Source organism: Urocampus carinirostris, chromosome 3 (assembly GCF_059441175.1).
Source record: "Urocampus carinirostris isolate Australia breed hairy pipefish chromosome 3, RoL_Ucar_1.0, whole genome shotgun sequence".
NCBI classification, from domain to species: Eukaryota; Metazoa; Chordata; class Actinopteri; order Syngnathiformes; family Syngnathidae; genus Urocampus; species Urocampus carinirostris.
Genome location: NC_142351.1, coordinates 4373665 through 4401340, shown reverse-complemented (window position 1 = coordinate 4401340; position 27676 = coordinate 4373665). Strand labels below are relative to the sequence as shown.

At 37.1% G+C, this 27676-nt stretch overlaps 1 protein-coding gene across 1 annotated transcript; it reads left to right on the top strand.

The window, feature by feature from the left end:
* The first annotated feature begins 438 nt into the window (after positions 1–438).
* LOC148368380 (uncharacterized) lies at positions 439–26531 on the top strand. The gene is made up of 8 exons (XM_088329689.1): positions 439–558; positions 2848–2926; positions 7848–7919; positions 18409–18465; positions 18530–18603; positions 22214–22293; positions 22348–22419; positions 24956–26531. Exons 1-8 carry the CDS (start codon positions 439–441, stop codon positions 25062–25064), a joined length of 663 nt encoding a protein of 220 aa, XP_088185815.1. The 3' UTR covers positions 25065–26531.
* Positions 26532–27676: the final 1145 nt, after the last annotated feature.

Genomic DNA, 27676 nt, shown 5'->3' with positions numbered 1-27676 from the left:
AAAAATAAAAAAATTCAAAGCAGGAACGGGAATAAGGATGATTTTGCAACAGTTACACATCTCCTGGGGCACTGTGGGAGCTGTAATATCTAAATGGAAAGGACATAAAACAACTGTAAACCTACCAGGACCTGGCTGTCCCTCTAAACCAGACCTGGGCATGTATGTTCTGCATGATTTTTGAGGTTTCTCTGATCCAATACAGGTGATTCCAATCACCAGTATCGTTAACGAGCACTTGCTAGCTTGCTAACGAGGTTATAATTTGTATCACCTGAGTTAAAGAAGAGTAAACTTCAAAATCTGGCAGGACGTATGGCCCTCCAGGACCGGAGTGCCCAGGTCTGCTCTAAACGAAACATCTCCAAAGTCTCACCTGGGGGCCAGTTACAGCCCGTGATCCAGCCCTGTCATAAAACACCATCCCCACTGTCAAACATGGTGGTGGTAGTGTCATGCTCGGGGTTGCTTCTCTTCAGCAGGGATGGAGCCAAATTTGGGACCATTCCGACAGAAAATTTGTTGGGAGTCTGCGAAAGACCGGAGACTGGGGCGCAGGTAGGCATTCCAACACGACACAAAGCAAAATCTACAATGGAATGGTTTTAAAACCAACAACAGAAAGGTGTTCGTATGGCCAAGCCAAAGTCCGGACCTCAATCTTACAGAGCATTTGCGAAAAAGAACACCATCACACCTTGTATTTCGATTCTCTTTTTTTATCAGTTGCACAAACTCATATTTTCCCTTACACCATATTTTTTTTCAAACGTGTTTATTTATGTAGTTTACCATGTTATAGTGTATATCATATATATTGTTAATCAACATTTTGTTGTGAGATACTGAGTTGCTCGACATGAATGAGGTTTATTATAAAAAAAAAAGTTTAAAAATGAAGTCGCTGACGTTCACTGTAGAAGGAAAAATACATGAAAATAGAATTAAGTAGAATAATCCATTTTCTGCATTAAATTAATGATGGTAATATACTGATTCAAGGAATAACCACAAACCTTTCTTTTTCATTTTCTCCTTTTATGCTTCCTTTTTTCTTCTTTATACAACAACATAATTCGTAATATAATGCATCTAAGCAAAGAAGCTGTTTGAGAGCCGGCTCTCTCGAATGAGTTGAGCCGAAAAAGCCGGTTCTCTTAAAAAGAGACGGACTTCCTTTCACTACACAACTTCAACTCGTTTGACTTGATCGATTTGCCGTCTCGTGATAGTCTGTGTGTACGGTACCCATCCTTGACAAATTTGCGTTTTTACGTACAGATTTTCTCGTACGTCGTACACGTCTTAAAATGCATCATAAAAGTATCATCACATCCCAGAATGAACAAATCTCCTGAAAGGAATAAAGGGATGGCAGGTTGAAGCCAAAGGCATAAGAGACCCGTCCCCCAAAATAACAAATGATCATATCTAACTTCAGAAAAATAGGGACTCCTCGGTTCTATGAATAGACGATAAAATGCAAAAAAAAAAAAGATTTACAATTGTATTTTCACCTATTTGGATCCACTGGCAAAAAAAAAACACAAAAAAATTACAACAAAAGAAAAAAAACCAGCGATTTCTAAGACGGAATGCATTTTTTTTTTCAGGAGCAATCAATATCATTAAAATGAGTCCAAATTTGGCTCATTTTTCTGCTTTTTCTACATACAGTACTTTTTTTCCTGCACGTGCATTGCCAAAGCAGAATGGCAGAATTCATGTCAGTTTATGAATGAATGAACGAAAACTTTATTTCGAACGTGAAATAAAAACGGGACAAAAACAATGACTCAACAACAAAATTAATGTTAACATGTTCGAAAAGGGGCAGCACGGCGGCGCAGTGGTTAGCGCGTGTGCGGCACAGTTCAAGTCATGGGAACCTCCTGTGTGGGTTCAAATCCAGCTCCAGACTTCCTGTGCGGAGTTTGTATGTTCTCCCCGTGCTTGCGTGGGTTTCCTCCGGGCACTCCGGTTTTCTCCCACGTTCCAAAGACATGCATTTCAGGTGAAATGGCCGGTCCAAATTGTCCCTAGGTGCGAATGAGCGAGTGAGTTGTCTGTGCCCGTGTGCCCTGCGATTGGCTGGCGACCAGTTCAGGGTGTCCCCTGCCCACTGCCCAATGATTGATTGAACAATAGCAATAATAACAGTTATGATATAATAATAGTGACAATAACAACAAGGTTAATTATAGTTGTAAACAGGGTTGGGTAGGGTTACTTTAACTGGATTACTTTCAATGACTTTTGGATTCCTCCAATACCAAATATGCTAATAAAAGACAAAAGAAACTAAATATGAAAAAAATGATTCAATTTTGTGCAGGCTTGGGGAGTAAAGGAATACAATACGGCAAAAATGATGTTTGGATTTGATGTTCGTTTTGCCGGAGATCAAAGAGATCAAAGCCAGGAGAGAAAGCTTACCGCGATCCGGTGATTGCTGGACGCAGGAAGCAGGTCGCTCTAAACGCGGATGTGGATCTTCTGTGGCGAGCTATGATGGTGTCGGGAACGGAAAAACGGGTCAGTAGCCGGGACAGGAGAGCAAAAACATGGTCGTAAGCCAGGAAAAGCAGAGTAGACGTGGTCGGGGACAAAAAGAGGTCAAAAGCTGGGACGGGAGAGTAGACGTGGTGACGGATTTAAACTGTAAATATGTTATTCTACTGTTGCATACTATTCTTGCTTAGTGTGCCATTCTCGCCTAGTTCAATAGTAGTAATATTGTTGATACAATAACATATTGTTGTGAGTTTAAACAGGTGTTGATACGATAACATGTTGTTGTGAAAATAGGTCTCAACTGTTTTTTTTTGTCACTCCCCCTCCCTTTAGCAGAAGAAACCTTATGTAAACAAGGGCGTTCCTAATACAATAAAAAGGCAAGGACGAAAGAGACTTATTCTGGAAGACTGTAACTGGCAGTCTCTGGTCATTTCTCCTTGCAAGTAAGTTATACTCACGTCTCTGTGTCTTCTTTGAGTGCAGGTTTTATTGTAAGTGTTGGGGTTAACCTAACACGTGGTCAGGATCAAAAACGGGTCGAAGCCGGGGGACAGGCAGGAGCAAAAAACAGGTGGGATTCAGGGTCGAAAGAGGCTTGCCTAGTGTTAACTGAGGTTCGCAGACGGACTGATAAAAGGGGACAGATAGGAGTGGGTTTAAATAGGGACAGGGAGCCAATCAGAGTCCGAGGCAGTTGGCGCCAAAGGAGCAGGCACAGGTGATTCACATTGGTAATCATGACACTTTATCCAGACCATATACCATTTACCATTTTCTCTGCAGTGCAATGTCATCAACGTCCTTAAAAAGTGTAGGCCATTGAATAATACATTTTTTTTTACCTTGAATAATTTATACACTAATAAAAAAAAATGAAATTACTTTCAATGACTTTTGGATGACTCCAATACCAAATATGCTAATAAAAGACAAAAGAAACTAAATACGAATAAAATGATGACTCACAACACGTGGTAAGCTTTCTCGCCTGGCTTTGATCTCTTTGATCTCCGGCAAAACTAACACAAAATGTGACCAGGGTTGGGTAGGGTTACTTGAACTGGATTACTTTCAATGACTTTTGGATGACTCCAATACCAAATATGCTAATAAAAGACAAAAGAAACTAAATATGAATCAAATGATCACTCACAACACGGGGTAAGCTTTCTCTCCTGGCTTTGATCTCTTTGATCTCCGGCAAAACTAACATAAAATGCGACCAGGGTTGGGTAGGGTTACTTGAACTGGATTACTTTTAATGACTTTTGGATGACTCCAATAGCAAATATGCTAATAAAAGACAAAAGAAACTAAATATGAATCAAATGATCACTCACAACACGGGGTAAGCTTTCTCTCCTGGCTTTGATCTCTTTGATCTCCGGCAAAACTAACATAAAATGCGACCAGGGTTGGGTAGGGTTACTTGAACTGGATTACTTTTAATGACTTTTGGATGACTCCAATAGCAAATATGCTAATAAAAGACAAAAGAAACTAAATACGAATAAAATGATGACTCACAACACGTGGTAAGCTTTCTCTCCTGGCTTTGATCTCTTTGATCTCCGGCAAAACTGACATAAAATGCGACCAGGGTTGGGTAGGGTTACTTGAACTGGATTACTTTTAATGACTTTTGCATTACTCCAATACCAAATATGCTAATAAAAGACAAAAGAAACCAAATATGAATCAAATGATGACTTACCACTAAGTACCAACATGGCGGCGCATGGATACATGCTTGCGGCTCGTTGCTCTCCAGCTAATCTTCTATTTATTGCCGTTCTCTTGTCTTTTTTGCTTTCACTTTTGGACACATGTGTGGCCAAAAATACTTACAGTAGGGACGAACTTATTCGGTTGGGTGGGCGTCTAAATTTCGACTTTTCGGGCACTTTTTATACCGCCTATGATATACCGAGCGAACTTCAAAGAGACCCGGCATCCTTGTAGTTTCTGCATCAGACTGAGACAGTATTGAACGGATTTTGGCAATGTTACGAAGATGGAAGAAAGCGGTTCTAGTAATTTTCTTTACATGCATCTCAAAGGTTAGATCAGGGTCAAATATGACACCTAAATTTTTAACTGAGTCACTCTGTGTGATGTGACATTTGTCAATGTTCACAGCAGTTTTTGAGAATAAGTCCCGGCATTTAGAAGGACCAATGACTAACATTTCGGTCTTTTCAGAGTTAAGACGCAAGAAATTAAGTGACATCCACTCTTTTATCTCAGTGAGGCAGGCCTCCAAATTTCCACAGTTTAGTGTGGAAGATTCCTCCAACGGAAGATAGAGTTGAGTGTCGTCTGCGTAGCAGTGGAAGCTGATATTGTACTTGCGAATAATGTCACCTAATGGAAGCATGTAAATGTTGAAAAGAAGGGGGCCAAGCACTGAACCCTGCGGAACACCGCAGGTAACATTAAAGGGCTCAGATGTCATTTCACCATATTTAACACAGTGCGTCCTATCTGAGAGGTAGGATCTGAACCACGAGAGGACGGTTCCTGAGAGACCAATCCATTTTTCCAACCGTTCTAGTAGGATATCACAAGGATGCCGGGTCTCTTGACTCAGTTAAAAATTTAGGTGTCATATTTGACCCTGATCTAACCTTTGAGATGCATGTAAAGAAAATTACTAGAACCGCTTTCTTCCATCTTCGTAACATTGCCAAAATCCGTTCAATACTGTCTCAGTCTGATGCGGAAACTATAATTCATGCATTTGTTACCTCCCGTCTCGATTACTGTAATGCACTACTCTCCGGTCTCCCGAAGTCCAGAATCAAGTCTCTTCAGCTAGTACAAAATGCCGCAGCGAGGCTTTTAACTAGGACAAAAAAGTACGATCACATAACACCGATTTTGGCTAACTTGCACTGGCTCCCAGTGAGCCAAAGATGTGACTTCAAGGTTCTCTTAGTATTGTACAAAATTATACATGGACTTGCTCCCTCTTATCTTTCAGATCTGATCTGCCCCTATGTCCCGGTCCGAAGCCTACGATCTGAGAGTGCCGGTCTTCTGGTGATCCCGAGAGCAAAGAGGTGTTCCGCTGGATCGAGAGCGTTCTCCATCCGGGCACCGGTGCTGTGGAATGCTCTTCCCCCTGAGATCGGATCTGCAACCTCAGTGGAAATGTTTAAATCTAAACTTAAAACTCACTTCTACTCCATTGCATATGAATAATAACCTACTCTTCTTGTCGGCTGAAAAATAGTCTGTGTAACATAGTGTACTAATCTGTGAAGCCCTTAGAGACTTATTGTGATTAAGGGCTATACAAATAAAAATGACTTGACTTGACTTGACTTGACTCACAACACGTGGTAAGCGTTCTCTCCTGCCTTTGATCTCTTTGATCTCCGGCAAAACGAACACAAAATGCGACAGAAACAAAATGAAAATAAATCCAACATCATTTTTGCCGTTCTATGTATTCCGTTCCTCCCCAAGCCTGCACAAAATTTAGTAATTGTATTCATATTTAGTTTCTTTAGTCTTTTATTAGCATATTTGGTATCGGAGTAATCCAAAAGTCATTGAAAGTAATCCAGTTAAAGTAACCCTACCCAACCCTGATTGCCCCAGACTTCTGCTCAATATAGCCTAGATGGTAAGGCGCCCGCTTTGAGACTGGGAGGTCGGTGGTTCGCGCCCCGGCCGAGTCATTCCTAAGACTTAAAAAGTGGTCGGCGGCGCCCTCTGTTGGCTGCGGCTGCATCGGCTCGCTACAACGGGTCAGGTGTAATCGACATTTCGTTCTGTGTACATTGTTACACAGAATGACAATACAAGGAAATTATTATTATTATTATTATTATTAATATGTTAAGTATGGCAGAACTGGAGAACAATATCATAAATACAATGATGTTTATAGCAGCATATTGACACAAAAAGCTCGTAGATCATAGACTGAAACGACTCAAAATAGCACAAAGTATGTCCTAGCAGCAAGACACCGACTTTATTATAGTCATCAAAATCAGGAGAAAAACACTGGATTTCTTCGGACGAAGGTATTGGAAAAGTTGGCCTTGAAAGTGCTTGAATTTGGCCGTGTAGGAACCCTGCAATGCATTAAATGTCATGGTCGCCTTGGCGACCGGTCTGCCCCGCCCCCTGGGCACCAGCTGAAGCAGTTCAACTAATCGCGTGTCTGCTATTTAAGGCTGGATTGTGGGCTTTGCGGGTGCCGGCTCATTATATACACACTGTCCGTCCTGTTATGCCTTGTCCTGTTTTGTCGAGTTGGAAGAAGCCTGTGTTTGCACGTTTTGTTAAAACCTGTTTGTTCTGTCTTGTCCCTGAGTTATGGACAACTTTTATTTTGGTAAATAAAAGTTTTGGATCGTCACGCAATTGAGTTCTCCCTTCCCGCCTCCGGCCTCCGTTCTGGTCCGGTCACCCCTTCCATTCCGTGACATTAAAGCACAGGTGTCAAACAGGCGGCCCGCGGGCCAGATCAGGCCCGCTAAGGAATTGAATCCGGCCTGCGAGACAACACTCAGAGAAGCGCAGGAGAAAAACAAGCTGCAGGTTGAAATATTTCAACTAGATTTTGCCAAAGCCAGGTGCCTCGAACAAAGACACTGTACATTTATCTCTCTCTCTCTCTCTCTCTCTCTCTCTCTCTCTCTCTGTGTGTCTCCATCCATTATCCGTACCACTTATCATCAGTTGGGTCGCGGGGGTGCTGGAGCCCATCCCAGCCGTCTCCGGGCAGTGGGCAGGGGACACCCTGAACTGGTAGCCAACCAGTCACAGGGCATCTCTGTGTCTCTTTCTCCTCCTTTGTTGCTCTTTGTCTCTTTCTCTCTTTGCGTCTTTTAACCTCTTTTGCTACTACTTCCTTTTCTCTCTTTTCTCTTTCTCTCTTCATACCCTTTGCGCTTTCTTTTCTCTTTTCTCTCCTTCTGTCTTTCTATTTCTCTTTGGATTTCTTTCTTTCTTTTCCTTCTCTTTTACGACTTTTTATCTTTTGTTTCTCGCGCTCTCTCCCTCTCTCTCTTTTTCTTTCTTTGTCCCGCCCTCTCTCATTTTCCCTCCCTCTTTCTTTTTTCTTTATCTCTCTTTTTCTTTAATCTACTAGTCCGGCCCCCGACAGAATGTTTGTTCTATCGTGTGGCCCCTGAGTTCAAATGAGTTTGACACCCCTGCATTAAAGAGATATGGGGGGTGGGGGGCAATACTTTTGCAAGATGTATATTTGGGACGTGTGTAATTGCTGCTTTCTATTTAAGGCGAACGTTTATGGGAATGTCTGAGGCTGCATGGGGAAGCTGGGTTGAGTGCCTGAAATCCGGTCTTAGTGAGCGCCAGTGGCCCAAGAGGAGAAGAGGTTTCCAGTTTTGGTCCTGGTTTTTGGAGATGTCTCCGTGAAGGTGGGACATGGTCAAGCTCCTTATCCTGGGAAGTCCCGATACGGGAAAGACTGGTAACATTGTTGACATCACTTTCTTTTAATTTTTCACAGGAATAGTTTGGGTATATATGGCAAAAGTTTTGTAGTATTACTGTATTTTTGTACTTTTGACGTTGTTGTATTTCTGCAGATGTATTTTTGTGTTATAGTGGCGTTTTTGTAGTTTTTCTGTGGGAGTATTTTTGAAGCATTTCCATACTAGTATTTTTGGAGTGTTTCTATAGTATTTTGTTGTATAAGCATAGTAGTATTTTTTGCAGGATTACCATTATCATAGTGGTATTTTTGTAGTTTTTCTGCAAAAGTATTTTTAATGTTATTCCTTAGTAGTATTTTTGGAGTATTTTGTAGTATAACCATCATAGTATTTTTTGCAGGATTTCTTTAGTATTTTTGTAGTATTACTGTAGTTGTGTTTTTCTAGTATTTCTGTGGTCGTATTTCTGCAGAAGTATTTTTGTATGATACCATTATCATTGTGGTATTTTTGTAGTATTTCCTGTGTTTCTATAGTATTTTGTAGTATAACCATCGTAGTATTTTTTGCAGGATTTCTTTAGTATTTTTGTATGATACCATTATCATAGTGGTATTTTGGTAGTATTTCTGCAGAAGTATTGTTGTATGATACCATTATAGTGGTATTTTTGTAGTTTTTCCTGTAGAAGTATTTTTGAAGCATTTCCATACTAGTATTTTTGGAGTGGGTTTTATAGTGTAACAATTGTAGTATTTTGTGCGGGATTTCTTTAGTATTTTGTAATATTACTGTAGTGGTGTTTTTCTAGTATTTTTGTGGTCGTATTTCTGCAGAAGTATTTTTGTGTGATACCATTATCATAGTGGTATTTTTGTAGTTTTTCTGCAAAAGTATTTTTAATGTTATTCCTTAGTAGTATTTTTGGAGTGTTTCTATAGTAGTTTGTAGTATAACCATAGTAGTATTTTTTGCAGGATTTCTTTAGTATTTTTGTAGTATTACTGTAGTTGTGTTTTTCTAGTATCTCTGTGGTCGTATTTCTGCAGAAGTATTTTTGTATGATACCATTATCATAGTGATATTTTTATAGTTTTTCTGTAGAAGTATTTTTGAAGTATTTCCATTCTAGTATTTTTGGAGTGGCTTTTATAGAATTTTGTAGTGTAACAATTGTAGTATTTTGTGCGGGATTTCTTTAGTATTTTGTAATATTACTGTAGTGGTGTTTTTCTAGTATTTTTGTGGTCGTATTTCTGCAGAAGTATTTTTTGTATGATACCATTATCATTGTGGTATTTTTGTAGTATTTCCTGTGTTTCTATAGTATTTTGTAGTATAACCATCGTAGTATTTTTTGCAGGATTTCTTTAGTATTTTTGTATGATACCATTATCATAGTGGTATTTTGGTAGTATTTCTGCAGAAGTATTGTTGTATGATACCATTATAGTGGTATTTTTGTAGTTTTTCCTGTAGAAGTATTTTTGAAGCATTTCCATACTAGTATTTTTGGAGTGGGTTTTATAGTGTAACAATTGTAGTATTTTGTGCGGGATTTCTTTAGTATTTTGTAATATTACTGTAGTGGTGTTTTTCTAGTATTTTTGTGGTCGTATTTCTGCAGAAGTATTTTTGTGTGATACCATTATCATAGTGGTATTTTTGTAGTTTTTCTGCAAAAGTATTTTTAATGTTATTCCTTAGTAGTATTTTTGGAGTGTTTCTATAGTAGTTTGTAGTATAACCATAGTAGTATTTTTTGCAGGATTTCTTTAGTATTTTTGTAGTATTACTGTAGTTGTGTTTTTCTAGTATCTCTGTGGTCGTATTTCTGCAGAAGTATTTTTGTATGATACCATTATCATAGTGATATTTTTATAGTTTTTCTGTAGAAGTATTTTTGAAGTATTTCCATTCTAGTATTTTTGGAGTGGCTTTTATAGAATTTTGTAGTGTAACAATTGTAGTATTTTGTGCGGGATTTCTTTAGTATTTTGTAATATTACTGTAGTGGTGTTTTTCTAGTATTTTTGTGGTCGTATTTCTGCAGAAGTATTTTTTGTATGATACCATTATCATTGTGGTATTTTTGTAGTATTTCCTGTGTTTCTATAGTATTTTGTAGTATAACCATCGTAGTATTTTTTGCAGGATTTCTTTAGTATTTTTGTATGATACCATTATCATAGTGGTATTTTGGTAGTATTTCTGCAGAAGTATTGTTGTATGATACCATTATAGTGGTATTTTTGTAGTTTTTCCTGTAGAAGTATTTTTGAAGCATTTCCATACTAGTATTTTTGGAGTGGGTTTTATAGTGTAACAATTGTAGTATTTTGTGCGGGATTTCTTTAGTATTTTGTAATATTACTGTAGTGGTGTTTTTCTAGTATTTTTGTGGTCGTATTTCTGCAGAAGTATTTTTGTATGATACCATTATCATAGTGGTATTTTTGTAGTTTTTCTGCAAAAGTATTTTTAATGTTATTCCTTAGTAGTATTTTTGGAGTGTTTCTATAGTAGTTTGTAGTATAACCATAGTAGTATTTTTTGCAGGATTTCTTTAGTATTTTTGTAGTATTACTGTAGTTGTGTTTTTCTAGTATCTCTGTGGTCGTATTTCTGCAGAAGTATTTTTGTATGATACCATTATCATAGTGATATTTTTATAGTTTTTCTGTAGAAGTATTTTTGAAGTATTTCCATTCTAGTATTTTTGGAGTGGCTTTTATAGAATTTTGTAGTGTAACAATTGTAGTATTTTGTGCGGGATTTCTTTAGTATTTTGTAATATTACTGTAGTGGTGTTTTTCTAGTATTTTTGTGGTCGTATTTCTGCAGAAGTATTTTTTGTATGATACCATTATCATTGTGGTATTTTTGTAGTATTTCCTGTGTTTCTATAGTATTTTGTAGTATAACCATCGTAGTATTTTTTGCAGGATTTCTTTAGTATTTTTGTATGATACCATTATCATAGTGGTATTTTGGTAGTATTTCTGCAGAAGTATTGTTGTATGATACCATTATAGTGGTATTTTTGTAGTTTTTCCTGTAGAAGTATTTTTGAAGCATTTCCATACTAGTATTTTTGGAGTGGGTTTTATAGTGTAACAATTGTAGTATTTTGTGCGGGATTTCTTTAGTATTTTGTAATATTACTGTAGTGGTGTTTTTCTAGTATTTTTGTGGTCGTATTTCTGCAGAAGTATTTTTGTATGATACCATTATCATAGTGGTATTTTTGTAGTTTTTCTGCAAAAGTATTTTTAATGTTATTCCTTAGTAGTATTTTTGGAGTGTTTCTATAGTAGTTTGTAGTATAACCATAGTAGTATTTTTTGCAGGATTTCTTTAGTATTTTTGTAGTATTACTGTAGTTGTGTTTTTCTAGTATCTCTGTGGTCGTATTTCTGCAGAAGTATTTTTGTATGATACCATTATCATAGTGATATTTTTATAGTTTTTCTGTAGAAGTATTTTTGAAGTATTTCCATTCTAGTATTTTTGGAGTGGGTTTTATAGTATTTTGTAGTGTAACAATTGTAGTATTTTGTGCGGGATTTCTTTAGTATTTTGTAATATTACTGTAGTGGTGTTTTTCTAGTATTTTTGTGGTCGTATTTCTGCAGAAGTATTTTTTGTATGATACCATTATCATTGTGGTTTTTTTGTAGTATTTCCTGTGTTTCTATAGTATTTTGTAGTATAACCATCGTAGTATTTTTTGCAGGATTTCTTTAGTATTTTTGTATGATACCATTATCATAGTGGTATTTTTGTAGTTTTTCTGCAAAAGTATTTTTAATGTTATTCCTTAGTAGTATTTTTGGAGTGTTTCTATAGTATTTTGTAGTATAACCATAGTAGTATTTTTTGCAGGATTTCTTTAGCATTTTTGTAATATTACTGTAGTTGTGTTTTTCTAGTATTTCTGTGGTCTGATTTTATAGTATTTAGCAGTATTTCTTTAATATTTTTACAAATTATACTGTAGTTGTATTTTTGTAGTATTTCTGTTGTCATATTTCTGCAGAAGTATTTTTAGTTTTGTATTCATTTTGTAGTATTTTTGTTGCAGGCACACAACAGTAATGTTTTTACGAGTAATACTAGATTTTTTTGTGATAATTTTTGTAGTTTTTCTGCAGAAGTATTTTTAATGTTATTCCTTAGTAGTATTTTTGTAGTATAATCATATCTGTGTAGGATTTCTTGAGAATTATTGTAACATTGTAGTGGTATATTTGTAGTATTGGTGTTGACGTATTGTTAAAGAATTTCAATAGTATTATTTTCATAGTATTTAGTAGTATTTCTTTAATATTTTTACAAATTATATAAGTATTTTTAGTTTTGTATTCATTTTGTAGTATTTTTGTTGCCGACACACAACAGTAATGTTTTTACGAGCAATACTAGATTTATTGTGAGAATTTTTGTAGTTTTTCTGCAGAAGTATTTTTAATGTTATTCCTTAGTAGTATTTTTGTAGTATAATCATATTTTTGTAGGATTCCTTGAGAATTATTGTAACATTATTGTAGTGGTATATTTGTAGTATTGGTGTTAAAGTATTGTTAAAGAATTTCAATAGTATTATTTTTATAGTATTTAGTAGTATTTCTTTAATATTTTTACAAATTCTACTGTAGTTGTGTTTTTGTAGTATTTCTGTTGTCATATTTCTGCAGAAGTATTTTTAGTTTTGTATTCATTTTGTAGTATTTTTGTTGCCGACACACAACAGTAATGTTTTTACGAGCAATACTAGATTTATTGTGAGAATTTTTGTAGTTTTTCTGCAGAAGTATTTTTAATGTTATTCCTTAGTAGTATTTTTGTAGTATAATCATATCTGTGTAGGATTTCTTGAGAATGATTGTAACATTGTAGTGGTATATTTGTAGTATTGGTGTTGAAGTATTGTTAAAGAATTTCAATAGTATTATTTTTATAGTATTTAATAGTATTTCTTTAATATTTTTACAAATTATACCGTAGTTGTATTTTTGTAGTATTTCTGTTGTCATATTTCTGCAGAAGAATTTTTAGTTTTGTATTCATTTTGTAGTATTTTTGTTGCAGGCACACAACAGTAATGTTTTTACGAGTAATACTAGATTTTTTTGTGATAATTTTTGTAGTTTTTCTGCAGAAGTATTTTTAATGTTATTCCTTAGTAGTATTTTTGTAGTATAAACATATCTTTGTAGGATTTCTTGAGAATTATTGTAACATTGTAGTGGTATATTTGTAATATTGGTGTTGAAGTATTGTTAAAGAATTTCAATAGTATTATTTTTATAGTATTTAGTAGTATTTCTTTAATATTTTTACAAATTATACCGTAGTTGTATTTTTGTAGTATTTCTGTTGTCATATTTCTGCAGAAGTATTTTTAGTTTTGTATTCATTTTGTAGTATTTTTGTTGCCGACACACAACAGTAATGTTTTTACGAGCAATACTAGATTTATTGTGAGAATTTTTGTAGTTTTTCTGCAGAAGTATTTTTAATGTTATTCCTTAGTAGTATTTTTGTAGTATAATCATATCTGTGTAGGATTTCTTGAGAATGATTGTAACATTGTAGTGGTATATTTGTAGTATTGGTGTTGAAGTATTGTTAAAGAATTTCAATAGTATTATTTTTATAGTATTTAATAGTATTTCTTTAATATTTTTACAAATTATACCGTAGTTGTATTTTTGTAGTATTTCTGTTGTCATATTTCTGCAGAAGAATTTTTAGTTTTGTATTCATTTTGTAGTATTTTTGTTGCAGGCACACAACAGTAATGTTTTTACGAGTAATACTAGATTTTTTTGTGATAATTTTTGTAGTTTTTCTGCAGAAGTATTTTTAATGTTATTCCTTAGTAGTATTTTTGTAGTATAAACATATCTTTGTAGGATTACTTGAGAATTATTGTAACATTGTAGTGGTATATTTGTAATATTGGTGTTGAAGTATTGTTAAAGAATTTCAATAGTATTATTTTTATAGTATTTAGTAGTATTTCTTTAATATTTTTACAAATTATACCGTAGTTGTATTTTTGTAGTATTTCTGTTGTCATATTTCTGCAGAAGTATTTTTAGTTTTGTATTCATTTTGTAGTATTTTTGTTGCCGACACACAACAGTAATGTTTTTACGAGCAATACTAGATTTATTGTGAGAATTTTTGTAGTTTTTCTGCAGAAGTATTTTTAATGTTATTCCTTAGTAGTATTTTTGTAGTATAATCATATCTGTGTAGGATTTCTTGAGAATGATTGTAACATTGTAGTGGTATATTTGTAGTATTGGTGTTGAAGTATTGTTAAAGAATTTCAATAGTATTATTTTTATAGTATTTAATAGTATTTCTTTAATATTTTTACAAATTATACCGTAGTTGTATTTTTGTAGTATTTCTGTTGTCATATTTCTGCAGAAGAATTTTTAGTTTTGTATTCATTTTGTAGTATTTTTGTTGCAGGCACACAACAGTAATGTTTTTACGAGTAATACTAGATTTTTTTGTGATAATTTTTGTAGTTTTTCTGCAGAAGTATTTTTAATGTTATTCCTTAGTAGTATTTTTGTAGTATAAACATATCTTTGTAGGATTTCTTGAGAATTATTGTAACATTGTAGTGGTATATTTGTAATATTGGTGTTGAAGTATTGTTAAAGAATTTCAATAGTATTATTTTTATAGTATTTAGTAGTATTTCTTTAATATTTTTACAAATTATACCGTAGTTGTATTTTTGTAGTATTTCTGTTGTCATATTTCTGCAGAAGTATTTTTAGTTTTGTATTCATTTTGTAGTATTTTTGTTGCCGACACACAACAGTAATGTTTTTACGAGCAATACTAGATTTATTGTGAGAATTTTTGTAGTTTTTCTGCAGAAGTATTTTTAATGTTATTCCTTAGTAGTATTTTTGTAGTATAATCATATCTGTGTAGGATTTCTTGAGAATGATTGTAACATTGTAGTGGTATATTTGTAGTATTGGTGTTGAAGTATTGTTAAAGAATTTCAATAGTATTATTTTTATAGTATTTAATAGTATTTCTTTAATATTTTTACAAATTATACCGTAGTTGTATTTTTGTAGTATTTCTGTTGTCATATTTCTGCAGAAGAATTTTTAGTTTTGTATTCATTTTGTAGTATTTTTGTTGCAGGCACACAACAGTAATGTTTTTACGAGTAATACTAGATTTTTTTGTGATAATTTTTGTAGTTTTTCTGCAGAAGTATTTTTAATGTTATTCCTTAGTAGTATTTTTGTAGTATAAACATATCTTTGTAGGATTACTTGAGAATTATTGTAACATTGTAGTGGTATATTTGTAATATTGGTGTTGAAGTATTGTTAAAGAATTTCAATAGTATTATTTTTATAGTATTTAGTAGTATTTCTTTAATATTTTTACAAATTATACCGTAGTTGTATTTTTGTAGTATTTCTGTTGTCATATTTCTGCAGAAGTATTTTTAGTTTTGTATTCATTTTGTAGTATTTTTGTTGCCGACACACAACAGTAATGTTTTTACGAGCAATACTAGATTTATTGTGAGAATTTTTGTAGTTTTTCTGCAGAAGTATTTTTAATGTTATTCCTTAGTAGTATTTTTGTAGTATAATCATATCTGTGTAGGATTTCTTGAGAATGATTGTAACATTGTAGTGGTATATTTGTAGTATTGGTGTTGAAGTATTGTTAAAGAATTTCAATAGTATTATTTTTATAGTATTTAATAGTATTTCTTTAATATTTTTACAAATTATACCGTAGTTGTATTTTTGTAGTATTTCTGTTGTCATATTTCTGCAGAAGAATTTTTAGTTTTGTATTCATTTTGTAGTATTTTTGTTGCAGGCACACAACAGTAATGTTTTTACGAGTAATACTAGATTTTTTTGTGATAATTTTTGTAGTTTTTCTGCAGAAGTATTTTTAATGTTATTCCTTAGTAGTATTTTTGTAGTATAAACATATCTTTGTAGGATTTCTTGAGAATTATTGTAACATTGTAGTGGTATATTTGTAATATTGGTGTTGAAGTATTGTTAAAGAATTTCAATAGTATTATTTTTATAGTATTTAGTAGTATTTCTTTAATATTTTTACAAATTATACCGTAGTTGTATTTTTGTAGTATTTCTGTTGTCATATTTCTGCAGAAGTATTTTTAGTTTTGTATTCATTTTGTAGTATTTTTGTTGCCGACACACAACAGTAATGTTTTTACGAGCAATACTAGATTTATTGTGAGAATTTTTGTAGTTTTTCTGCAGAAGTATTTTTAATGTTATTCCTTAGTAGTATTTTTGTAGTATAATCATATCTGTGTAGGATTTCTTGAGAATGATTGTAACATTGTAGTGGTATATTTGTAGTATTGGTGTTGAAGTATTGTTAAAGAATTTCAATAGTATTATTTTTATAGTATTTAATAGTATTTCTTTAATATTTTTACAAATTATACCGTAGTTGTATTTTTGTAGTATTTCTGTTGTCATATTTCTGCAGAAGAATTTTTAGTTTTGTATTCATTTTGTAGTATTTTTGTTGCAGGCACACAACAGTAATGTTTTTACGAGTAATACTAGATTTTTTTGTGATAATTTTTGTAGTTTTTCTGCAGAAGTATTTTTAATGTTATTCCTTAGTAGTATTTTTGTAGTATAAACATATCTTTGTAGGATTTCTTGAGAATTATTGTAACATTGTAGTGGTATATTTGTAATATTGGTGTTGAAGTATTGTTAAAGAATTTCAATAGTATTATTTTTATAGTATTTAGTAGTATTTCTTTAATATTTTTACAAATTATACCGTAGTTGTATTTTTGTAGTATTTCTGTTGTCATATTTCTGCAGAAGTATTTTTAGTTTTGTATTCATTTTGTAGTATTTTTGTTGCCGACACACAACAGTAATGTTTTTACGAGCAATACTAGATTTATTGTGAGAATTTTTGTAGTTTTTCTGCAGAAGTATTTTTAATGTTATTCCTTAGTAGTATTTTTGTAGTATAATCATATCTGTGTAGGATTTCTTGAGAATGATTGTAACATTGTAGTGGTATATTTGTAGTATTGGTGTTGAAGTATTGTTAAAGAATTTCAATAGTATTATTTTTATAGTATTTAATAGTATTTCTTTAATATTTTTACAAATTATACCGTAGTTGTATTTTTGTAGTATTTCTGTTGTCATATTTCTGCAGAAGAATTTTTAGTTTTGTATTCATTTTGTAGTATTTTTGTTGCAGGCACACAACAGTAATGTTTTTACGAGTAATACTAGATTTTTTTGTGATAATTTTTGTAGTTTTTCTGCAGAAGTATTTTTAATGTTATTCCTTAGTAGTATTTTTGTAGTATAAACATATCTTTGTAGGATTTCTTGAGAATTATTGTAACATTGTAGTGGTATATTTGTAATATTGGTGTTGAAGTATTGTTAAAGAATTTCAATAGTATTATTTTTATAGTATTTAGTAGTATTTCTTTAATATTTTTACAAATTATACCGTAGTTGTATTTTTGTAGTATTTCTGTTGTCATATTTCTGCAGAAGTATTTTTAGTTTTGTATTCATTTTGTAGTATTTTTGTTGCCGACACACAACAGTAATGTTTTTACGAGCAATACTAGATTTATTGTGAGAATTTTTGTAGTTTTTCTGCAGAAGTATTTTTAATGTTATTCCTTAGTAGTATTTTTGTAGTATAATCATATCTGTGTAGGATTTCTTGAGAATGATTGTAACATTGTAGTGGTATATTTGTAGTATTGGTGTTGAAGTATTGTTAAAGAATTTCAATAGTATTATTTTTATAGTATTTAATAGTATTTCTTTAATATTTTTACAAATTATACCGTAGTTGTATTTTTGTAGTATTTCTGTTGTCATATTTCTGCAGAAGAATTTTTAGTTTTGTATTCATTTTGTAGTATTTTTGTTGCAGGCACACAACAGTAATGTTTTTACGAGCAATACTAGATTTATTGTGAGAATTTTTGTAGTATTTCTGCAGAAGTATTTTTAATGTTATTCCTTAGTAGTATTTTTGTAGTATAATCATATCTGTGTAGGATTTCTTGAGAATGATTGTAACATTGTAGTGGTATATTTGTAGTATTGGTGTTGAAGTATTGTTAAAGAATTTCAATAGTATTATTTTCATAGTATTTAGTAGTATTTCTTTAATATTTTTACAAATTATATAAGTATTTTTAGTTTTGTATTCATTTTGTAGTATTTTTGTTGCCGACACACAACAGTAATGTTTTTACGAGCAATACTAGATTTATTGTGAGTATTTTTGTGGTTCGGTATGTGGCCCACGGGACGTAGTTTGCGCAAACCCTGCGGTAGGTGCTCCGCACTCTCCGGTCCCCACTTTATAGACCACGTTGCACAGCACCGTACCTAGTCTCTTTCTCCTCCGGCAGCGTTTTGCGTCCGCTTCCTGACCAAAAGATTTATCGGCGAATACGACGGCAAGAAGGGTAAGAGCTTCCGTGGAAATTTCCTTCGGGTAGAAATTTAAGTTTTATTTGTGTCGGAGCGCAGACGTCACCTACAGATGCTGCCGGCTGTTGGACCACGAAAGCCTTGAACTTGAAATCCTGGACACGGCTTCTAAGGTACCTTTCCTCTTTTGTATTTTAGAATAGAATAGAATATACCTTTATTGTCATTGTTACAAAATGGGTGAACATATTGTGACAACGAAATTGGGCATGAAACTCCAGGTTCACACATTCACAGTTGAGGTAAAGAAACCAAGAAGGTAAGGAACAGAGAAGATAAGGTTATAAAACAAGGAGGATAAGGTTGTAGTTTCAAATTCAGATCTACTTTATTGTCATTCTTGTACACGTGTATACAGAACGAAATGTTGATACTTCTGACCCGCACAGTTTCCTTGAATGTACAGATATAAATAAAATGTTGTATTGAGTTGGAGTATTGAAGTACTAATAATATACTAAATAATTATGGCTATCTATAGTATTTTACAGTAGTGCAAAGAGTGCAAGAGGAGCAGCTAACCAGATGTGCAAAATGGGCAGTCAGGTTATAATCAGGGTTGGGTAGGGTTACTTTAACTTGATTACTTTCAATGACTTTTGGATTACTCCAATATCAAATATGTTAATAAAAGACAAAAGAAACTAAATATGAATAAAATGACTCCATTTTGTGCAGGCTTGGGGAGTAACAGAATACACGGAACGGCAAAAATGATGTTTGGATTTATCTTCATTTTGTTTCTGTCGTATTTGATGTTCGTTTTGCCGGAGATCAAAGAGATCAAAGCCAGGAGAGAAAGCTTACCACGTGTTGTGAGTCATCATTTGATTCATATTTAGTTTCTTTTGTCTTTTATGAGCATATTTGGTATTGGAGTAATCCAAAAGTCATTGAAAGTAATCCAGTTCAAGTAACCCTACCCAACCCTGTTGCCCCCTGAGCCTAAGAGCAAGTTTTGCCACCTTTGTCAGCGATTACAGAAATCAAACCTTCACGATAATTGTTAATGAGTCTTCATCAATGCTGTGGAGGAATTTTGGCCCACTCTTCTTTGCAAAATTGCCACAAATCTGCCATTTTGGAGGGTTTTTCTTTCATCAACCGCCTGTTTGGGGTCCCACCACACCATCCCAATTGGATTTCAATAAAGACTTTAACTTGGCCACTCCAGAACCTTCATTTTGTTTTTCTGAGCTAGGTGGACTTGCTAATGCGTTTTGGATCATTGTCCTGCTGCGTGATCCAAAAGCGCTTCAGTGTACCAAATGATGGCTAGACATTCTCCTTCAGGATCTTCTGGTAAACACCATATTCAGCAAGTTGTCCTGGTCCACAGTTAAGGTCAGTGTTCATGACAGAGGCCAGAAATGGCAACCATGGGAGAGTTCCCAGGCCAAAGCCCCTGTCACAAAAAAAAAAACAAAGAGTCTCGCATTTGCTAAAAAAGCATCTTGATTATCCTCAAGACCTTTGAGGAAGTGTTTTGTGGACTGATGAGTCAGAAACTGCAGTCCGTTACGTCTGGTGTAAGCATTTGACAAAAAGGACATGATGCCAACAGTAAAGGACAGTGGTGGCAGTGTGAGGCTTAAGGTCTAGGACAACTTGCGGTGGTTAGAAAGATAGATAGATAGATAGATACTTTATTCATCCCCGCAGGGAAATTCACACTTCCATCAGTGGCACTAGGAAGAAAAGATCTCCTCTGTCTGTCCATGGTACAAGACTGTGACAGCAGTCTGTCGCTGAAGCTGCTCTTCTGTCTGGAGATAATACTGTGTAGTGGATGTGATGGAATTGTCCATGATTGACCGCAGCTTTTCCAGTGCCCGTCTCTCAGCTACTGTTGTCAGGCTGTCCAGCTCTGTGCCCACAACAAAGCCCGCTTTCCTCACCAGTTTATTGAGACGAGAAGCATCCTTCTTCATGACGCTGCCTCCCCAACACGCTGCCGCATAGAAGAGGGCGCCACTACTGTCTCATAGAATATTTTCAGGAGCTTTTTGCAGATGTTGAAGGAGGCCAGCCTTCTGAGGAAGTAAAGTCGGCTTTGAACTTCCCTGCACAGAGCTTCTGTGTTGGCAGTCCAGTCCAGTTTATTGTCCAGCTGCACACCCAGGTATTTGTAGGTCTGGACAAATTCTAAACATTCTCCTTTGATGGTTACAGGAACCGGGTGAGTTCTAGTTCTCCTGAAGTCCACCACCATTTTCCTGGTCTTGGTAGTGTTCAGGTGCAGGTGGTTTGCGTCGCTCCATTGGACAAAGTCCTGAATCCATTTCCTGTACTCCTCCTCCTGCCCACTTCTGATACATCCCGCGATAGCAGTTGTTGACGGAATCATGAGTTACCAGAAGATCCTGAAGGAGAACGTTACTGACCTCAAACTCGATCTCTTTTGCATCATGCAACAGGACAACGACCTGAAACAAGTCCACCTCTGAATGGGTCATAAAACCCAAAAGAAAGGATCTGGAGTAGCTAAGTCAAAGTTTGGATTTAAATCCAATTGAGATGCCTTAAACAGGCAGTTCATGCTAGAAAACCCTCCAATATGGCAGATTTGAACCCATTTTACAAAGAAGAGTGGGCCAAAATTCCTCCACAGCGTGGTGAAAGACTCAATACCAATTGTAAATGTTTGATGGCCAAATATGCTATTAGCTTCAGGTGGTATGGTAATGAGTCTTCATCAATGCTGTTGATGAATTTTGGCCCACTCTTCTTTGCAAAATTGCAACAAATCTGCCACATTTTTTAGCATGAACTACCCATTTAAGCTCACACCTCATTATCTTTCATGCTAGAAAACCCTCCAATATGGCAGATTTGAAACCATTTTACAAAGAAGAGTGGGCCAAAATTCTTCCACTGCGTGGTGAAGGACTCAATACCAATGATTGTAAATGTTTGATGGCCAAATATGCTATTAGCTTCAGGGGGTATGGTAATGAGTCTTCATCATTGCTGTGGATGAATTTTGGCCCACTCTTCTTTGCAAAATTGCAACAAATCTGCCACATTTTTTAGCATGAACTACCCATTTAAGCTCACACCTCATTATCTTTCATGCTAGAAAACCCTCCAATATGGCAGATTTGAAACCATTTTACAAAGAAGAGTGGGCCAAAATTCTTCCACTGCGTGGTGAAGGACTCAATACCAATGATTGTAAATGTTTGATGGCCAAATATGCTATTAGCTTCAGGGGGTATGGTAATGAGTCTTCATCATTGCTGTGGATGAATTTTGGCCCACTCTTCTTTGCAAAATTGCAACAAATCTGCCACATTTTTTAGCATGAACTACCCATTTAAGCTCACACCTCATTATCTTTCATGCTAGAAAACCCTCCAATATGGCAGATTTGAAACCATTTTACAAAGAAGAGTGGGCCAAAATTCTTCCACTGCGTGGTGAAGGACTCAATACCAATGATTGTAAATGTTTGATGGCCAAATATGCTATTAGCTTCAGGGGGTATGGTAATGAGTCTTCATCAATGCTGTGGATGAATTTTGGCCCACTCTTCTTTGCAAAATTGCAACAAATCTGCCATATTTTTTAGCATGAACTACCCATTTAAGGTCACACCTCAGCATCTCAATTGGATTTAAATCCCGACTTTGACTTGGCCACTCCAGAACCTTCATTTTGTTTTTCTGAGCGAGGTGGACTTTTCTGATTTTTTGCATTTCATAATTCCTTGTGTTGTCTCAGTGTGATATTCAGATTGCTTTGCGAGTGCTAAACATACACACACAAACCACAGAAATCAGATACGACCTTTTCACGGCAGAGTTTTGGGGTTAGAGTCAGAAGGGAAGCTCTGATGGCCGAATCCTTGTGTGAAGATGTGCTTTCAGGGAGCTGTCGGTGGCCGATGCCGTGTCTGCTGTGGAAGCCGTCGTCTTTCAACTCATCAGGTCCGTTTACAGTTCTTGTACCGGGTTCGTACGCGTGCTTGAAATCCTGTCCAGTATTGTTCCCGTTTATTTTTGTCCTGTTTAATATCGATTTCCAGTTTTGTTCCTGTCTATTTTTGTCCTGTTTATTATTCTCTCCAGTTTTCATCCCCGCCTTGGTTATTTTTCGATATCCTGTTTCATTTTCAAACCTGTCTGTCTGTCCTGTCCGGTATCGACCCCATCTGTCCGATATCTACTCGGGCAATTGGTATCGATCTCGTCGGCCTCTGGCTTCCTGTCATTCCACGCCAGACTGCTGCCTAACATGCATGACTCCCCATTTCCCGTAGAATAAAAGGCTTGTGTGAGTGCGTCACGCGTTTGGGTCCTGATCCTGTTCCGGTTCATCACAAATAATTCAAGTAATCAACTCCTGTTTATATTTGACGCCCTTAATCACAAAGAGTCTCAAAGGGCATCACAGACCACAGACTATTGCAGACTATTATGACAGCATCCCCTGATCTAAAACCTACATGAGGTCAAGGAAAAACTCAAAAACCTCAAGTCAAGTCCTGTTCATTTGTTTGGCCCTTAATCACAAAGAGTCTCAAAGGGCTGCACAGACCACAGACTATTGCAAACCACAGACTATTATGACACCATCCCCTGATCTAAAAGCTACATGAGGGCAAGGAAAAACTCAAAAACCTCAAGTCAAGTCCTGTTCATTTGTGACGCCCTTAATCACAAAGAGTCTCAAAGGGCTGCACAGACCACAGACTATTGCAGACTATTATGACAGCATCCCCTGATCTAAAACCTACATGAGGGCAAGGAAAAACTCAAAAACCTCAAGTCAAGTCCTGTTCATTTGTGACGCCCGTAATCACAAGGAGTCTCAAGGGGCTGCACAGACCAGATTATTGCAAACCACAGACTATTATGACACCATCCCCTGATCTAAAAGCTACATGAGGGCAAGGAAAAACTCAAAAACCTCAAGTCGTGTTTATTTGTTCGGCCCTTAATCACAAAGAGTCTCAAAGGGCTGCACAGACCACAGACTATTGCAGACTATTATGACAGCATCCCCTGATCTAAAACCTACATGAGGTCAAGGAAAAACTCAAAAACCTCAAGTCAAGTCCTGTTCATTTGTTTGGCCCTTAATCAAAAAGAGTCTCAAAGGGCTGCACAGACCACAGACTATTGCAAACCACAGACTATTATGACACCATCCCCTGATCTAAAAGCTACATGAGGGCAAGGAAAAACTCAAAAACCTCAAGTCAAGTCCTGTTCATTTGTGACGCCCTTAATCACAAAGAGTCTCAAAGGGCTGCACAGACCACAGACTATTGCAGACTATTATGACAGCATCCCCTGATCTAAAACCTACATGAGGGCAAGGAAAAACTCAAAAACCTCAAGTCAAGTCCTGTTCATTTGTGACGCCCGTAATCACAAGGAGTCTCAAGGGGCTGCACAGACCAGATTATTGCAAACCACAGACTATTATGACACCATCCCCTGATCTAAAAGCTACATGAGGGCAAGGAAAAACTCAAAAACCTCAAGTCGTGTTTATTTGTTCGGCCCTTAATCACAAAGAGTCTCAAAGGGCTGCACAGACCACAGACTATTGCAGACTATTATGACACCATCCCCTGATCTAAAACCTACATGAGGGCAAGGAAAATCTCAAAAACCTCAAGTCAAGTCCTGTTTATTTGTGACGCCCTTAATCACAAAGAGTCTCAAAGGGCTGCACAGACCACAGACTATTGCAAACCACAGACTATTATGACACCATCCCCTGATCTAGAACCTACATGAGGGCAAGGAAAAACTCAAAAACCTCAAGTCCTGTTTATTTGTTTGGCCCTTAATCACAAAGAGTCTCAAAGGGCTGCACAGACCACAGACTATTACAAACTATTATAACACCATTCCCTGATCTAAAACCTACATGAGGGCAAGGAAAATCTCAAAAACCTCAAGTCAAGTCCTGTTTATTTGTGACGCCCTTAATCACAAAGAGTCTCAAAGGGCTGCACAGACCACAGACTATTGCAAACCACAGACTATTATGACACCATCCCCTGATCTAGAACCTACATGAGGGCAAGGAAAAACTCAAAAACCTCTTGTCCTGTTTATTTGTTTGGCCCTTAATCACAAAGAGTCTCAAAGGGCTGCACAGACCACAGACTATTGCAGACTATTATGACCTGATCTAAAACCTACATGAGGGCAAGGAAAAACTCAAAAACCTCAAGTCGTGTTTATTTGTTCGGCCCTTAATTACAAAGAGTCTCAAAGGGCTGCACAGACTATTATGACAGCATCCCCTGATCTAAAACCTACACGAGGGCAAGGAAAAACCCAACAACCTCAATGCACACCAGGTCAACCACCATAACAAACAATAAAGTAATGATGTGATGATTGAATATTTAAACTAGTATCACTGGAAAACTTTTGCAATTATGATTAATTTTCAGGAATAGATTTCACTAACCAACCAATCACAATGTTTGATGCATTACAGACAAGTCCTGGATCAACAGCGCCTCGTGACCGATCGGCGTTCCTACATGCTGACGATGCGACATGCTCTCACCAGGAAACTCACTCGCTCAAAAACCATGCAGTGGTGACCCCCACTCGCCAGACTCTCTTTTGATGTCCTGGGTTTTTTTTCCTGTCCTGTCTGTCCCCTGTTGCCAGTCCGTCTGCGAATCTCCGTGTATACAAGGCCAGCGTTTTTCGACCCTGACCCCCGCCTGTCCTGTTTTTGCTCCCGTTTGTCTCCGGCTACAACCTGTTTTGATCCCGATCATGTCTGCTCTCCCGTCCCGGCTAACAACCCCTTTTTGTTCCCGACTACGTCTCCTCTCCCGTTCTGGCTTACGACTCGTTTCTGACCCCGACCACGTTTTTGCTCTCCTGTCCTGGCTATCGACCTGTTTTTCCATCCGTCCCTATTTAAATCCACTCCTTTCTGTGCCCTTTTGTCAGTCCGTCTGTGAATCACCGTGTATACAAGGCAAGCCTTTTTCGACCCTGACCCCCGCCTGTCCCGTTTTTGCTCCAGTTTGTCTCCGGCTGCAACTTATTTTGATCCCGATCACCTCTGCTCTCCCGTCCCGGCTAACAACCCCTTTTTGTTCCCGACTACGTCTCCTCTTCCGTTCTGGCTTACGACTCGTTTCTGACCCCGACCACGTTTTTGCTCCCCTGTCCTGGCTATCGACCTGTTTTTCCATCCGTCCCTATTTAAATCCACACCTTTCTGTACCCTTTTGTCATTCCGTCTGCGAATCTCCGTGTACACAAGGCAAGCCTTTTTTGACCCTGACCCCTGCCTGTCCCGTTTGTGCTCCCGTTTGTCTCCGACTACAATCCGTTTTCATCCGATCACCTCTGCTCTCCCGTCCCGGCTGACAACCCCTTTTTGTTCCATACTACGTCTCCTCTCCCGTTCTGGCTTACGACTCGTTTCTGACCCCGACCACGTTTTTGCTCCCCTGTCCTGGCTATCGACCTGTTTTTCCATCCGTCCCTATTTAAATCCACACCTTTCTGTACCCTTTTGTCATTCCGTCTGCGAATCTCCGTGTACACAAGGCAAGCCTTTTTCGACCCTGACCCCCGCCTGTCCCGTTTTTGCTCCCGTTTGTCTCTGGCTACAACCTGTTTTGATCCCGATCACGTCTGCTCTCCCGTCCCGGCTAACAACCCCTTTTTGTTCCCGACTACGTCTTCTCTCTGGTTCTGGCTTACGACTCGTTTCTGACCCCGACCGCGTTTTTGCTCTCCCGTTCCAACTCACAACCCCTGTTTGTTTCCGACTACGTCTCCTCTCCCGTTCTGGCGTACAACTCGTTTCTGACCCCGACCACGTTTTTGCTCTCCTGTCCTGGCTATCGACCTGTTTTTCCATCCGTCCCTATTTGAATCCACTCCTTTCTGTCCCCTTTTGTCAGTCCGTTTGCGAATTTCTGTGTATACAAGGCAAGCCTTTTTCGACCCTGACCCCCGCCTGTCCCGTTTTTGCTCGAGTTTGTCTCCAGCTACAACCTGTTTTGATCCCGATCACCTCTGCTCTCCCGTCCCGGCTAACAACCCCTTTTTGTTCCCGACTACGTCTCCTCGCCCGTTCTGACTTACGACTCGTTTCTGACCCTGATCACATTTTTGCTCTCCTGTCCTGGCTATGGACCTGTTTTTCCGTCCCGTCCCTATTTGAATCCACTCCTTCCTGTCCCCTTTTGTCAGTCCGTCTGCGAATCTCCGTGTATACAAGGCAAGCTTTTTTCGACCCTGACCCCCGTCTGTCCCGTTTTTGCTCCCGTTTGTCTCCGGCTACAACCTGTTTTGATCCCGATCACGTCTGCTCTCCCGTCCCGGCAAACAACCCCTTTTTGTTCCCGACTACGTCTTCTCTCTGGTTCTGGCTTACGACTCGTTTCTGACCCCGACCGCGTTTTTGCTCTCCCGTCCCAACTCACAACCCCTGTTTGTTTCCGACTACGTCTCCTCTTCTGTTCTGGCGTACGACTCGTTTCTGACCCCGACCACGTTTTTGCTCTCCTGTCCTGGCTATCGACCTGTTTTTCCATCCGTCCCTATTTGAATCCACTCCTTTCTGTCCCCTTTTGTCAGTCCGTTTGCGAATTTCTGTGTATACAAGGCAAGCCTTTTTCGACCCTGACCCCCGCCTGTCCCGTTTTTGCTCCAGTTTGTCTCCAGCTACAACCTGTTTTGATCCCGATCACCTCTGCTCTCCCGTCCCGGCTAACAACCCCTTTTTGTTCCCGACTACGTCTCCTCGCCCGTTCTGACTTACGACTCGTTTCTGACCCCGATCACATTTTTGCTCTCCTGTCCTGGCTATGGACCTGTTTTTCCGTCCCGTCCCTATTTGAATCGACTCCTTCCTGTCCCCTTTTGTCAGTCCGTCTGCGAATCTCCGTGTATACAAGGCAAGCTTTTTTCGACCCTGACCCCCGCCTGTCCCGTTTTTGCTCCCGTTTGTCTCCGGCTACAACCTGTTTTGATCCCGATCACGTCTGCTCTCCCGTCCCGGCTAACAACCCCTTTTTGTTCCCGACTACGTCTTCTCTCTGGTTCTGGCTTACGACTCGTTTCTGACCCCGACCGCGTTTTTGCTCTCCCGTCCCAACTCACAACCCCTGTTTGTTTCCGACTACGTCTCCTCTTCTGTTCTGGCTTACGACTCGTTTCTGACCCCGACCACGTTTTTGCT

What these genes read in the sequence shown, in the direction of transcription:
- LOC148368380 (XM_088329689.1), top strand. Translation starts at nt 439, where the DNA reads ATGGTGGTGGTAGTGTCATGCTCGGGGTTGCTTCTCTTCAGCAGGGAT. An exon ending in GAGACTTATTCTGGAAGACT is followed by an intron (nt 2,927 to 7,847) that starts GTAACTGGCAGT and finishes ATCCGGTCTTAG; the next exon opens with TGAGCGCCAGTGGCCCAAGA. An exon ending in TCCTGGACACGGCTTCTAAG is followed by an intron (nt 18,604 to 22,213) that starts GTACCTTTCCTC and finishes GTGTTGTCTCAG; the next exon opens with TGTGATATTCAGATTGCTTT.